This window comes from Blennius ocellaris (assembly GCF_963422515.1).
Source record: "Blennius ocellaris genome assembly, chromosome: 5".
Classification (NCBI taxonomy): Eukaryota; Metazoa; Chordata; class Actinopteri; order Blenniiformes; family Blenniidae; genus Blennius; species Blennius ocellaris.
In genome coordinates this window covers 26439065-26454921 of record NC_137654.1, presented here as the reverse complement: position 1 = coordinate 26454921, position 15857 = coordinate 26439065, and the positions used below count along the sequence as shown (strand labels likewise).

Sequence of the window (15857 nt, the reverse complement as noted above, 5' to 3'; positions counted from 1 at the left end):
GAAAGGAAAAGTGACGCAGAGCAACAATAGGTCATAATAATATTATTTATTTATTTATCTATCTATCTATCTATCTATCTATCTATCTATCTATCTATCTATCTATCTATCTATCTATCTATCTATCTATCTATCTATCTATCTATCTATCTATCTATCTATTTATTTATTTATTTTTAGCAACAGATATTTCTTATTGAGCAATACTCAAGTCAACGTCACCTATTGTGGTCTTTTGGAAAAGTTAGTTTCCGATCACTACTTTAGTCAAATCATTTGTTTCCCACCAGATTTACTACTTTGCTACCAAAATATGACAATAACAGGCACGAAAGGTTTTTCTCTTGGTAAATGTCCATTTGAGTGTCTGTTTGTGTGAAGTTTGCATGTTCTCCCAGTGTGTGGGGGTCCAAAACATGGTATCTTTAAATTTCCTACGAGTGTGAATGTCAGTGTTTGTTCTGAGGAATGAAAAAAAACAAAAAAAACAACTACAGCTTCTCCTTTTCATTCACACATTTCTATTGGTGAGATTTCTGTGTAACACTGACACCCCATGGTGTGTTTGGTGAGTGACAACTGTAAGAGGAACAGACACCTGTTCTCACTTCAACTCATTTCACATTTAGATTCTTTGTGTGTATTATTGACCATCATACACAAGCATTGGACATTATGTATCCGTGCATGAAAATTAAGTTTAGAGAATGGTGTTTTGTTTTGTTTATTCAGAATCAGAATGTGTCACAAGATGGAAAAAAGGATGTTACTGTGCAGCTTGTGGTTTGTAGGTTGGGTTCAGAGGACTGTGAAAAATGTCTGTCACTTCCGTTAGATCACCACCACAGGCACCTTTCTGAAGGGTTTTGCACTAAAGCACAACTCAAAACCCAAGTTTTGTTTCCTCAACAGCCTCATCTTTTGTTATTCCTCCTGTTAAATGTGCACGTTATGGTTGTTGCTTTGTCTTCGAACAAAAACCCCCACTAAGTGTTTCATATATTGTGAATTTAGAAGGATAAGCTGCTTCCATCACCCAAACCTTTCACGAAAACATGCAGAAAAGAGCATGTTTGTTTGATATAAGATGACTATTAGAGGCCTCTGAAAGCTGCTGGCACCTTTCAGCAGAAAGGTTTAATTTCAGGTTGAGAACACAAAACACTTGAATGTGGTTTGCCAACACATTTCCTGTTGCATGAAAAAAAAAAAGCAGATGTCACAGGAAAGCTGCTGTCCTGAGATGAGTTTAGAAACAAACTTCTCTCTCTCTCTCACACACACACCCATTTAGACTGTCGTCTGCTTCCTTTACCGAACGCAGCACATAAATGAGTCACTTCAGCTTCTACATGTGCAGCTGAATGGAAAATGTGGCTTCCCAAGGTCCTCTGTGTCTTCTGTAAGTTTGACTTCCTTTCTGTTATTTATGAGCAGAGTTTTGTCATTTTTGATCTGATTCCCATTAATCATTTGCATTATTTGACAGATTTGATTGCAGTGTGTGCAGCTCAGGATCCTCAAAATGGTAATTAAACAAAAACAAAAACAAAAACATACATGTTGAAGAGACAATACATCTGAAATCAGTCATGTTTTTTATCAAAATGTCCATTTTAAACGTGCAAAGTGTTTTTAAACTACTTTGCTGTAATGAATGTTTAGGAAGTAGTTCATAGGAAACACTGTCATGAGGAACACGAAGTTCTTCAATGTCCTGCGGTTAAATGCACACTTTTGCAAGTTTAAACTTCACTTTTCCTGTGATGCTGACTCGTTGTCTCGCCTGGTTTAGCTGAAAATAAGAGCTGGAAAGAAGTTGTGCAGATTTTTAATCATTGCAACTCTAATTTCTATCATATAACTTTCATCTAGCGTCGACTCTTCAGCCAACAACTGCCTTCGGTGAGTTTTTATCCCCTGATGTCGTGTTCTTCTCATAAACCATCCTGTCAAGTTTGTACATTTTAAAAGGCTTAAAATGGGTCAAAATGTTCAGGTGGCTTCCTGTGATAAACACTCACTTCCTGCATCAATCAAGCCATAATTCAAAGAGTGCAGAGACAATAGGCACCAAATATTTTTTTCTGAATTTCTCTGAGAGATCAGAGCTTGAAGTGGTAAAATTGTCATTGTTGTTCGATTGCAAACAAGCTTCCAAACTAATTTTACATGAATTAGCACAAAGTGCAAGAATACAAGATAATTTGATTGATTTTCCAGTGTGTACACATGCAAGAAGTATGTGGGTGACTAGAAGTCTGCAGGTCACCTGTGGCAGGTTTTCACACTTTTTTCAGCCTATTGGGGGCAACTTACGTGAAATGCATGCATGTTCAATGTTTCTGGAAATGGCGTTTCTTCCTCCTGCAATCAGGAGCTCGAACAACCTCGGTATCGATGCAGAAAATATGAGAATAGAAGTTGAAATTGTTTGAACACCGGCAAGTACTTTTCTTAACCAAAACACTCGGCTGATGTTTCAAGAGAAAGTTTTGTGCCGGTTTATTGGACTTTCATCCGTCTAGTCAGGTGTTTTATCTGTTGTTACTCTTCGGATCCTTCTGTGACTCATTCTCTAGTGTTCCTGTATTAACTTTTCAGAGCCTCCTGAATCAGTCCTATTGAATGGGAAACTCTCTTTGGATGCGTTCCCCACGGAGAAAGTGGAGTTAACTTGTAGTGTCCCCGGGAGCTCGGACTGGACCTTCACCTGGTACACGACCGGCGGGGGAAAAGTAGACCCCGGTCCAAATTTCTATTTTTCAGAAGATCGTTCACTTCTTACAGTGACGGTTCAAAATGAAGCGACTTATTCCTGTGAAGGTCTGCACAAAACACGAAACGTGTCCAGTCGCCGCAGTAACTCACTGCAACTCCGAGTTACTGGTACGCTTGTTTGCATTCAACCCTCTGCATTTTATTCTGTATTGTGGGATGTACCTCATAATTTCTCTCTCTTAGGAAATATTCCCAAGCCCACGGTGACACGCAGTTCAAACTTCAACCCAATGTTTCCTGGAGAAAAGATCACCTTCACATGCGTGCTGAAGGAGCTTTCTGAATGGGAATATCTGTGGTACCATAACATGACTGAACTTCCAGTTGGCGGTAAAACTCACGAGGTGGTCGTTTCTCCTGGCGCGAGTGGAAAATACCACTGCAGGGCCAAGAGAGGCAAATTCGCGAGCCTCTCGGCGGAGAGCGAAGCCACATCTCTGCACGTCTCTGGTAAGCAAACGCCCTTTTGCAGGTGCCAGTTATAAAAGTGATTACAGATATGGAGAGTTGGTGTTTTCAAATCATAAAGCAACATGTTGCTGCGATGCCACAAACCGCCACGACATGAGAGACTCAGTTTCAGTTATTGACGTGTCACTCGAGATTTTAGTCAGCAGATTAATGGCGGCGTCATCAATACCGGAAGCTGTTTCGCCCATGACCTCTGTTGCTATTTCACAAAACTCCCATTTACTGGCATGCCACATTTGACCCTGTTACTTAAACATTAACGTGACCTTGCATCCTCATTGTGACGCTTTAATCAGCCTTACATAAATATCACCTTTCTGTTTCTGTCTCGCTTTAGTTTTCTTCAAATAACAGATCCAAATTTAGCTGCTGAGAAAAACGTTTACAAGACTGACTAAAATATGCCGGTAGATCAGCTCTAGAGTCACAGCAGTAATACAGCTTCAAGCACAGTCGGATGGAAATAGTCAAATGACCTGAAGGAGTCAATTTATAGTGCCAAGTAGCTAAATTATGCACAAAAATAAGCTAATTTGTGTTGCAATTTCACTCCTCTTATGAATGGATATGCATTTGTGGGCTGAGCAGCATATTAAGCAGATTTTCAATGCTGAGCTCTCAATGGAGAAAGATAAGTCAAGAAATATTGTTAGATTTAAGTAATAACTTTCCCTACTTGTTGTGGATAGTTTATGTTGCTCACATTTTCACCTGCTGTTTAAATAACTCCAATCCAGTTCAATCATTAACTATAACAATTGTAGATTTTCAGTCACGTTTACACTGATGATTTCTAAAATGAGCATTTGTTTGTGGTGCATGATTCCAGAGCCTCCCACGCCGTCTCTGACGCTGGTGACTCCCTGGCCGGATGTGTTTGAAAACGAGGGAGTGGAATTCAGCTGCGAAGTGAACGACTTTGACTGGACGTACACGTGGTACAGGGATCAGGAGAAGCTCCAGGACGACTCGGTCCTGAGCCTGGATGAAGACGAGGGGACGCTCAATATCACGTCGGCCCGTCGGAGGGATCAGGGTGGTTACGGCTGCAGAGCTCATCTGGGAGACAGAGGAGTCAGCTCAGGACTCAGCAAAATCACCAGGCTCACAGTTTACGGTGAGCTTTAATGTCACTGCACATTCAGTCAGATCAATATTTGAATCTAAAACATTGATGTGATGTGGATGTAAAATCATGAGGTCCCTGTTGACAAAAAAATTTAAAAAAACATCTACATGCTCTTTATTATGAGTTTTAAATAAGATCTATTATATTAGTTTAAACGGTAGATAGGATTAACAGTTCAAAACATCCTTGTATGAATGGGTAAACCCAGTGTGTCATTTATAATACTTAATAACTGTAATAGGCTTTAAAATAATCTTTAGCGCTTCAGTTAAACTTACAATTCTCATCTAATTTTTATTCACTTTAACTAATAAATCAGTACAGTCTGAGTTAAAATGTAACATGCATGCTGTTTGGAAACATGTCACAGTTTTATGCTTTCGGACACTTTTAGTTCAAATGCAGTAAACTTTAAATCATCATTTTTGTTTTCTGCTGTCAGTGTTATTTGTGTCTATTTGTAGAAAAACCGGACATCACAATAATTTCCTGGTAAATGAAGGGAAGTTATAATAATATTACAGGTTTCCATTCAGCCTCATTATAGTTTCTCATAAATGAGTGCATTACTGTAGTCGGTGATGGTCTTCTTACTGTAGGGAATATTTTCTTATGTCGTGCCCTTTTATATTAATCGACAGAGTTGCAGTTGGTTGCAATCACAATTAAACAATGCCTGTTTCAGAAAACCTCCCCAATGCCACGATTAGAAAAGATCCCGCCTTCAGCCAGATGTATGTTGGAGAGACGGCCAACTTCACCTGCAACGTCTCTGTGGCCTCTGACTGGGAATATCTGTGGTACAAAGATGGAAATCAACTTGTTGACTTTGGTGAAGCCATCATCAGTGTTTCACTTGGCTCCTCTGATGGAGGAAATTATTTGTGCAAGGCCCACAGAGGTGGAGTAACTACAACAGGTCACAGTGAGAAAATACAACTGGATGTTCTTGGTAAGTAAATTTTATTTATTTATTTATTTTTTAAATAGATAAAATGTTGCAGTTCAGATGTGTTCAACTCAGAAATGTTCTCTGTATTTGCTTTATATTGGCATTGTGATCTCTTGGTTCTCTCATTTTATACTTTTCTTCTGATGAAACAGGATGTTGTGGTGCGGTGTTGGGCACTGGGCGGTAGATGTATTGACACGGGTGGGGTTCAAATGGAAAGAATATCTGTTTGAGAGGAAGCGGGTTAATATGGACTGACAAGCTGAAACTGCGAGCACAGCATTTTCTATTCTAAAATTCTATTTGATTTTAACTTTATTGAGTAAAGTTACAGTAATAATACATAGCAATATATATATAATAAATTACAAAAACAATTGTGCTAGTCATTGATAAGGATGCTATTTTTATTTCTGTTTAACGACATTTAGCAAAGCATCTCCTATTTCCAATAGGTGACTCCTTTTTATGAATTTATATTCCGAATATGGAAAGGAAAACAAAAACATCGGTACTATACGCAGAAAACTACTGCAAGTGACAGCATCCATGTCTAAACATACATCCAGTAATATTTAGGTTTTTTTTTTGTAAGTGACACATTTAACTGTATTGTAAAACTCAATAATTTAACAAAAAAACAAACAAAAAAAACAACCCTCTAAATCCTGAGAATGTTTGAACTGCAGATGTTGTGGGATTTCTGTCAGGTCGAAGATACTTTGCAAAAGAGTCACATAATTGCGACCCAGTGGTGAATATGGCTTAGAACACATTTAAATGTTCCTCATGTCTTGTGGAGTGTTCTCTGAAGCGTTAACACGTCTTTCTTTGTTTAGAAATCCCGACTCCTTTGTTGACGCCTGTAACCAAGTGGGTGGACGTGTTTCCCACGGAGGGTGTGAAGCTTCACTGTGGGGTTCATGGCAGATCTGGCTGGAAATACACGTGGTACAAAGATTCAGAGCAGCTCCGGGCTGGTGATGCCGTGTCGTTCGACTCGGATGGAGCTACTCTCTCCATCAGCTCTGCCTCGGCTGAACGTGCTGGACGGTATGAGTGTAGAGGAAACCTGCAGGACAGGCCGCTCAGCAGCCGGTCCAGCCCTCAGCTTGTTCTCAAAGTGTATGGTGAGGCCATTTAAAAAAAAAAAAATATTGCTTTATATTTAGGCCTTGTATTAGAAAATTTTGCACAGTAACCCTAATAGTATCTTTACCTCCCGTCAGATAAAAAGCCCACTGTCACTGTAACACAAGATCCGGAGTACAAAGTGATGTATCCTGGAGAATCTGTGTCCTTCGTCTGCCACGTGGACGTGATTGGGAATGCACCTGAATGGGAATACATGTGGTACAAAGACAACCAGCCGCTTACAGAGTCACATAATAACTATACACGTCAGCTTACTGGAACACCTGACGGTGGTTCCTATAAATGCCAGGCAAAAAGAGGCAGCAGTGAGGTTTTTACCACTGATTCAAGTCAACCCGTACTGCTTAAAGTCGAAGGTAAGTTTTCACGGACTTCCTTCAAAGATTTAATTGTGTGAAATCTGTGATTTACCAATCAAAATGTATTTCCTGATCAGGGAAAACGCCAAAGCCTTCCATCATTCCACAGCCAGACGTTGACCAGCTGTACATTGGAGAACCGGCGTCCTTCGAATGCAAACTTGAACTCTCATCTGAATGGAATTATTACTGGTCCAAAGATGGAGAATCTCTTCCTACAACCAGCGGCAGGTTTAAAGTCGATGCTGTCAGTCTGTCACACGGCGGGACGTACGAGTGCAAGGCAGAAAGAGACAAAACAAAGTTCGTTACCGAGCACAGCGACCAGCGGCACCTACTCATATCTGGTGAGACGATGAAAGTTTTGACGTGACTGCAATGAAAATAACTGAAGCTACAACGCGTTCAACCTCTAATCCATGTGACTTTCTGCAGAGATCCCAGTACCTTCCTTGAAACGCGTGACCCCGTGGCCCGACGTGTTCCCCACTGAAAGCGTGACGCTCAGCTGTGGGATGCAGCTCAACGGTTCCATCTGGGAGTACGTGTGGTACAAAGACGCAGTCGAGGTCGGAGAGGATAAGGCCGTGACTTTCGGCAGGGATAAAACTAGTCTTTCCATCACTCATGCTTCAGTGTCGCACTGTGGAAATTACAGCTGCTCGGGAAAACTGAAGAGCAGGTCTGTAAGGAGCAACGGCAGTTCTCCGCTCCCGCTGCATGTTTATGGTGAGCTTCTCCTACTCATCATTTGAAATGGTCTTCACAACAAACAGAGATTAGAGAATACCAGCTGCCTGTCCTCAGGCCAATACGAAATTAGATGGTTAAGAACCCCACAAGCTGGCGGCTTACAGAAATTACTTATATCAATAACAAACTTAAGAAAAGTACCTCACCACTGCCATCTAGTGTACAAAAACCCTTAACTTATATGATACATAAAGGCCTTTTAAAGGTGCAGATTGATATTTTGAAAAATATAGATAATTTCTTTGTGTTAAGCAGTTTGAGGCATCTATTACCCCGCCTCCAAAACTGTCACTATAAGCATAATAACACTTCCTCAGGATACAGTTGGCATGATTTCTTCTTTCTTGTGTAACTCTTTTGGAAAGTTGATGACATTTAGAGTAAAACAGTAACTGTTTTCCTTCAGTTTTGTTCTTTTTCAATTATAATGAGGAAGTTGATGAAAGCTGTGGCTCAGATAAAAGCCAAGTTCTCTTTAAAATAAAACTGCATGGAGTGATTTAAAAAAAGATTATAATAATTTAATGGTTATCAATTATTTTTCCATCCTCAGACAAAAAACCTGTGGTCACACTGATGCAGGATCCCATCCACACTTTAATGCACACCAAGGATTCGGTGTCCTTTGGCTGTCACGTTAACGTTTCCTCCGGCTGGGATTACCGGTGGTTCAAAGATGGTAAGCCCATCGTCACATCTGGAAACCATCACAACATCAGCTCTGCTGCCACCGCCAACACGGGGTCGTATCAATGCCAAGTTGAAAGGGGAGAGAAAACGATTTTGAGCTCGGAGAGGAGTCACGCTGTACAACTCCAGATTAAGGGTGAGTGTTTTTTCTTTCATTTTTCTAGATGACCCCCTTTTGTCCGTCGCATGTGCTGATAGCAGCAGTGTTTTCTGCAGAGCGTCCACAGGCGAGCGTCATCCTGAAAACCGGCTGGTCAGAAGTCTTCTCCACCGACAGCTTGGTGCTGGAATGCGAGGTGCTGGACAGTAAAGACAAGTGGAACTACACATGGTAAAAACCTAAAATAGAAAGTCCCCTTTCATATATATATATATATATATATATATATATATATATATAGCTATATAGCTTTTTTTTTCCCAAAACGGAAAATTCACTCAAATTAAATGAAAACAGGTATAAAGAGAAGCAAGAGATCGAGCTGGTGACCTCTGAGAGACACACCGTCACACCCCAGAATGACCCCACTCAGAGTGAATACACGTGCAGTGGCATTCGCAGCGGGAGACCGGCTTATTCCAAACTCAGCAGCCCTTACAAGACCAAGAACCTTCGTGAGTAGAGTTTAGGTCTGAAATGAGCAGTTTTTGCTGCTTTTTTTTATTTTAAATTTTTTTTTTTCTTCTAATCACTTTGTTTTCTTCGTTTCTTTTAAATGGACAGTTTTGAAGAGAAGGCTGCTCCTCTCCATCTCTGGAATCATCTTCTTCGGCATCATCGCCATCTTTCTCGGCTTTATTGTCTTCAGAGTCTTCCGCAAACCAGGTTTTCCTTGAGTTTTTGTCTTTGAAAAATCAATATTACTGTGGCTTTTTATGTTCATTGAGCCGTCTTCTCTGTTTTGATTCCAGTTTTCAGCAAATCATCGTTAAAGGAACAGTGTGTTCATATACACATAAAGTAACATCGAGTTCAGTCGTGTCAAACATGCAGCCAAAACCTTGACCTCAGTGTCAAAATAAAGAAGATATTAACTACTATTATTTCACTGCTTCAGGTAGATTAAAGCTCACAAATGAACAACTTACAACAGCAGATAGTGCTCATCAGCCAGAGCCAGATTTTATTTTATTTTTTTTTTAAATTACAAAATAACATCAGCACCAAAGCCATACAGTGAGTGCTTGTTTGTAAAACTCATGGCTGCAGGAAATGTCATGTTCTGAATCAGTGTGGGCTTTTGTAAATAATAGTCCAAAGAAGAACACTGAGACTGAAACAAGAGAGTAAGTTGTCATTGTCTCTATTTATAGCAGGGGTGTCAAAGACGTTATAGTTTCAGGGTTCACATGCCAGTTTCATCTTGAGTGAGCCTGACTGCTAAAATAGTGCCATAATAATAAAGTTTTCTTTGCCGTGACACAGGGTATGTATGATGAAAGTGTCGATCAAATAATTACTCCCAAAAATGACTACAATCTCAACATAAAGCAGATTTTAATCAAACCTTCTGGTGCAAAATCTTCTGAAATGTCCCCCTTAAAAGATCTCCTATAACTGTTACATTATGCATGTATTTACAAACAGATTCTGACAGCATGGCTTTGAAGCTTTCATCTCAGCATCATTGATATCTCAGTGTTTTGTTGTTTTTGCTTGGAAATCTGTTGTTTAAAAAAAATCAGCTTCCTTTTTCTAGGTTATCGTGCTCTGATCTTACAGCCCAATACACATCAAACTGAGACTAAGTCAAATTAGTTGACACCTATTTTCATTCAGTTAGTTGCGTCAATGTGGTTCACCTCTTTCCTCTTCTTGTCGTCCAGTTGAAAAAGATGAAAAGCCCGAAGAGGCCAATCTGTTTCTCTCCTTGGCTCAACTGAAGGGCTTGACTGGTACGTTGACAGCTGCGTCCATCGCTTGTGGTTTGACATTTTTAAGTTATTTTTTTTTCTTCTGACTTTCTGAAAATGACTTTTCTTACTTCCTCCTGCTGCAGACGCTCCCTGTCCACTGGTCGAATACATCACTGATGCCTCGTTGACTGCAACACCGAAAGGTAAATCACTCAGAGATGGATTTATCTGGCTCAATAAGTTGTTTTTCTTGTAAAGGTGCAAATTCAGATTATTGCCTCTGTTGGATAACTACTTAATGGTTCTATAGAATGTCATGAAACATCCCTCCTACCATCTAGATGTCAAACAAGGACAATCTATTGTCTTGTCCAGGGGCCAAATGAATTACATTTGCAGAGACAATCAAGTTTGCTGGTTTTTAAATTTTTTTTATAAGCAAATAGTTTCCCTCAAGTAGCTGCGAAAATAAGTGTTTATTCTGTCACGGTTTCTACTGACACTTCATTTCCTGATTGTGTTTTTAAATAATTTGCAGAAGGGGAAGAAAATGGAACCATTTGCAGTGAAACCACACCTTTGCCAATAAGCTCGCAGGAGGAGAACGGTATTTAAATCAAAAATACACGATGATTCTGAGCCAGGTTCCCTACATGAACACATTTGTGATCCATCATTCGACGTGTCACTTCTTCTGCTTTCAGGTGTGATCAGCAATGGTGAGGATCAAGCAGAAAACAATGGCGGGCTAACTTCCTTTCAGCATTGATCCCTTAGAGCCTTTTTATTCTTATCATGTCAGACCTGTCAGGCTACAGAACAAGTTGAGCTGTTATCTGATCTTCACCTGATGTAAAACATTTGGATTCTTTTAAGTTGTACAGCTGAAAATAGGACTGGCTTATAAAAAAAAAAAGAAAAGATCTTCAGCTATAGTCATTGTATGTAAATATCTGTCAACATAAAACACCTCTTGAATTGTACATAACTCGCTTTTACAATTTTCAGATAGATACAGTTATTTTTTTTAAAAAAGACACTGTTTTAATATGAAATTTTATTTATGTAACAAGCCTAAAGTCTCATGGTTTGCTTACAGTAACTGTAGAAAATGTACTTTCAGTTCTCCAGACGAACACCAGATGTCAGTAGATGCTCCTCAGTCTTCTCCAAAGCTTATTTAATGCTGTAAATGGTTTTGCAACTTGTGTTTATTCATTGTACCTACTTGTTTCATATCTGCATCTTAAAGGATTTTGTATCTCACGAGGAAATTATCAAAATAAAAAGTATAAAATCTTGCCATCAGTGTTCATTCAAGCTTATTCTAATCTGCAAAAACAACAAAAAAACAACAACACACATTTAACCATAGAAAACCTCAAATATAGGCTGCTGTTGGGTCTGCCTGGAGATCTTTTGAGCCTGCAACAACATAGAGAGGGGGGTTATTATCTGAAGGAATGTGAACAAGTTTCTTTTTGCTCTCACGTACTGACCTAGATCTACTTGAGGATTTCCATCAGCTTCTCCACATAGAAGCTGTAGTTCTCCTGACAGTCCTCCCAGGGCGTGAAGCTCTCTTCCTCCTTCTCCACGTATGTTTCCCAGACATGCTGGAAGTCGCACGGCTTCATCATCCTCAGCTTGCATCCGGCCCCCGCCAGGGCCTTGAGGCCCTCCACGATCTCCGGCTGGTCCCAGTCGAAGAGGCGGGAGCAGAAGATGCAGAGACGCAGCTTCTTGCGCTGCTGGAGGATGGTGGTCAGCTTGGCTGCGCAGGCCACACACGGACTGGACGACACATACCAGGTCACATCGCACTCCTGCGACGGGTTAGGGAGCACCTGTGCACATCAGCAGGGGGGCAATTTGTGTGAAACACCCAGTTTGAAACACATATTTCTTTATTAGTAATGAGGAAACACAGCAAATGTATTGGATTTGTAGAAGAGGAATGACACAATAAAACAATTCACAAAGTATTTCTTTACTGATGACTTTTAAATTTTACATGCTCCATTTGAACATAAATATGTATGCTTTCTCCTAAACTGTTTTATTTGTAATTCAGAGTTACAATAAGACAAACTGTAACCTGCGAGAGGGTCCAATCAAGGACATTTTAATAAATATACTTATTGTTTAACAAATTGCTTAAGAGTAGCGACACAATGCAACACTGAGACCTGAGCTGAGATATCAGTGATGCTCTCATGAAAGATAACAAACAGCAGTAGCCTCAAAGCTCTGCTAAGAAGGCATATTTTGGACCTTTCACTGTATTTTTCACCTCTATGTTCCAATTGTAGTCATTTTCAGTGGTAATTGTTTAGTTTTGCAACTGTTCTATCACATATACGCTGCACCACAACAAAGACTAATTTAAAAGTTTACTCTGAAAACATGTTATGGCAACATTTTACCTGCACACTCAAGATGAAATTGGGCTGTTTGTGGCGGCTGCTAAACTAAAAAGTGTTTGACACCCTGCAGGAAAAGATCAATAAAGCTGATGGTCAAAGTTATCAATACAATGATGTGCAGATTAATACCAGACTATCCATCTGCTTTAGGATTCATTACTGAGTTGAATTGTGGATATTTGTGTTGTTTTAAATAGCCCTGGATTATTTTTCATCAAAGTTCAAAATCATCATGTTACTTGAGTCTTACTGGTTTGCTTTACTGATTCTTGTTCCATGTGTGTTTAGTGATGTCAACGCATCCTGTCCGAGGTTGAGAGGGGCTCAGATGAAGGCTGACGACTAACAAGAGTCATGTTTTGTACTTAAATAAAAAATAAGAACACTGTTGAACTGATATCAGCTTTTACTTAGTATTAGTTATGAAGAGGCGTCAGTGGTATTGCACATCATTAATGATGACTAAATCTGAAGAAGTGAACACATTTCAACATGATCAAATGACATCTACCGTAATTAATGCCAAGATGTCATGTTTGAAATAAAGTCCACTCGGGGTTTGTCTCACTTTTAATATTCTTCATGTTATGTGGTTTCTGTCTCACGACTATGACACAAGTTCCTGATCCGTGCAACCGATGAAGCGGATTTATCCACACAAACAAACCAAAACATCATTATAATAACAGAAGCTGTAATGAGTGTATACATTTCAGAACCTGTACTTACTTACTTTTTCTGCTACTTATGTAATGAATGCGAGTATTTTTCCACTCTTGTTAACAGCCGTGTGTATGTGAGAGTGTATTACCTGTTGAAAGAAAGCCTCTTCGGCATGAGCTGTGGCATGTTCATCCTCCATGTAACCTTTGAGCGGCTCTGCGCCGCTTCCAGGGGCATCCACTCTGAAGCACAGGAGGGTTTTGTTTCTCCCGGACGAGTACTCCACATTCCTGAACTGAAATTTGAAGTAGAATGGACTCATCTGTTCCCTGGTGGACAATTAAAAAAAAAAAAAAAAAAAGATTCAATATGGAGAAGCATCATAAAATGAGTGATCGTGGCTCAACGCGTCGGTATGCACAGAAGCGATTTCAACGTTTGATATATAACACCACTGTGGATCAGTAGCCTCACTGACCTCACACAAAAGCAAACATTAATTGGTATTATTCCAACACAGTGCAATCTACGTAAAGTAATGAATGCATACGAGAACGGCAGCAAACACAGAGTGAATAATCTGATGTTTCCATAAATAGTTTGAGCTCCCACATCATCACAGGACCGGTGAATGTGTCGGGCCCTTTATGATTCAGTCACAGTGTGGCGCACGCTCCCCCACCTGCCTCTCTTTATTAATCTGTTGTTAAATTGCATACGAGGAGCCAGATGGATCACAAGAATAAATCTGTTATTGCTTTGATAATCAGAGAGCCGGCGCTCAAAGGACAGAGGCTGTGGAACAGATGCTCGGCGGAGCAATATCGCTGGGGCCGGTTGTCTATGTTAGCCCTGTGACTCATCCCTATTCTTACCACCGGGTTAGTGAGGATGGCAGGTGAAAGTCATTAGTATCTTCACTCACTGGAATCAAGCATCGAGGCTCTAAATAACAGCACTGACAGGGAACACATAAAAAGCATCAAATAACCATGATGTGGAAATGTTAAAGAGCAAAGTAGGTTAGTAGAACCCTGATTCACACTCGCTGACATCGCTCATATTTTGTGTTTAACCCACCCTGTGACGATTTCGAAAGGGGGCAGCTCGATTGGTTGAAACTCTCCATTTTCCTCGCCGCTCTTGGCTTCTGCTCCTGCTCCTGCTGCCCCTTCACTTTCCCCGTTCCTCTTCTCCTCGCCTGCTTTGGGCTGCTCGGGCGGCTTCTCCGGCTTCTTGGCGGGTTTCTCCGGCTTCTTCACAGCCTTCTCCTTCTCCTTCACCTTCTCTTTGTCGTCATTGGCTTTGCTTTCAACCTTCTTCTCTTTCTTCTTCACACTGACCCGGCTGTTTCTGTCCGCCATGATTGTGCGTGTGAGGGCAAGACAAGTAGATACAGCGAGGGGCTGATAGGGACAGAGGGGGAGAGAGGGAGAGAGTGGGTGTGAGTGGCGCGATAACCCCAGTGCATTTACAGAAATAGACCCTATTGTGTGCTAATGCTGGAGTCACAACATGTGCCTGCGTGGCTGCGGCAGGGGTAGTCGACTCAGTAAACTTACCCCCCCTCCCTCCTTTTCCATGGCCCGGCTATTAAAAGGCCAAAGGATAACACAAGATTGAGAGCCTGTGAGCTGGATGATGAAGCAAGGGAAAGACCGGCTTTAAATCACTTCCACACTTGAGGCAGCCACCGAATGAAGTAAGGGAAAGTCCTTATTGTGTGTATAAATCTACGGCATCAAACACAACGAGATGTGCCTCTTTAATCCATCAAGGCTTCGAACTGTCAGCAGGCCAGCAACAGGCGGGTTATTAATAACAGGGCCTGGTTGTGTGTCTCTCTGTGTATAGGGTAACCAGGGTTCTTTTTTTTTTGATACTGAACACCACTTTTGTTTGTGCCAAATACAAATGTCCTGTAGGCCATTAGGCATCAGAAAGGCCAACTAAAGGGCAACGAAAGTAGGGCAATATTTAGAACAGAGCAGTCCAAACAAATGCCGGCACAGCGTGTATGAAAGTATTTGCCTGTGTACCGTGGGTGTAGGAGTGGGTAGAGCGGCCTAGTGTGCATATGTCCATGAACAATCAATCTATGAAATCACCCTGCATCAATATGGTGCTTCTACTGAGGCCAGTGTGTGTGTGTATGTATGGAGGGGGGGGGGGGGGCAATTGGTTTTGTAAGGGTGTGTGTACTTTTGTGTCTGTGCGTGTCGACGCTGGGATGGAAAATGGCTTTCTGCACTGCAGATGTAATAACTTGAGGCATGAGGGAGGGGGAGGGGGGGGAGGGAGGGAGGGCAGTTCAATTACAATTTCCTCCCCTCCCTCGGTCTCACTCTCTGCCAAGTAATTCATTTCAGAGGCAATTACCAATAAGACTGCATCCCGGCCTGGCCGTCTAACTCGAATGGATGAGCTGTCAAAGCCAGTGGGGGGAGTAGGAGGGGGGGAGGGAGGGGACACTGCAAGCTGCTCCACATGCTCTGACAAACAACAACAAGCACCAAAGTACGAGACGAAAACACACATTTCGAAGACGGAACGCGCCGTGGACACATTCACGCAGACATCATCTAAATCCACGGAGACGTCCCGCGGTGATAATCATTAAG

General features: G+C 41.1%; 2 protein-coding genes across 2 annotated transcripts; one reads left to right on the top strand and one right to left on the bottom strand.

Annotated features, from left to right (window-relative positions):
* Nucleotides 1–3089: 3089 nt before the first annotated feature.
* On the top strand, nt 3090–10979 carry LOC308130546 (Fc receptor-like protein 5; the record flags this gene model as incomplete). Its single annotated transcript, XM_080496949.1, has 15 exons — nt 3090–3231; nt 4082–4369; nt 5067–5333; nt 6173–6463; nt 6563–6844; nt 6925–7194; nt 7283–7576; nt 8154–8426; nt 8507–8621; nt 8748–8905; nt 9015–9116; nt 10118–10186; nt 10291–10350; nt 10686–10754; nt 10852–10979. The coding sequence occupies 15 exons, from the start codon at nt 3090–3092 to the stop codon at nt 10914–10916; spliced, it is 2745 nt and encodes a 914-aa protein (XP_080353075.1). The 3' UTR covers nt 10917–10979.
* On the bottom strand, nt 9772–14834 carry apobec2b (apolipoprotein B mRNA editing enzyme, catalytic polypeptide-like 2b). Its single transcript, XM_080495998.1, has 5 exons — nt 14799–14834; nt 14317–14642; nt 13385–13565; nt 11647–11994; nt 9772–11572 (listed from the first exon to the last, which is right to left on the bottom strand). The coding sequence occupies exons 1-4, from the start codon at nt 14817–14819 to the stop codon at nt 11653–11655; spliced, it is 870 nt and encodes a 289-aa protein (XP_080352124.1). The 5' UTR covers nt 14820–14834; the 3' UTR covers nt 9772–11572; nt 11647–11652.
* Between the last annotated feature and the right edge of the window lie 1023 nt (nt 14835–15857).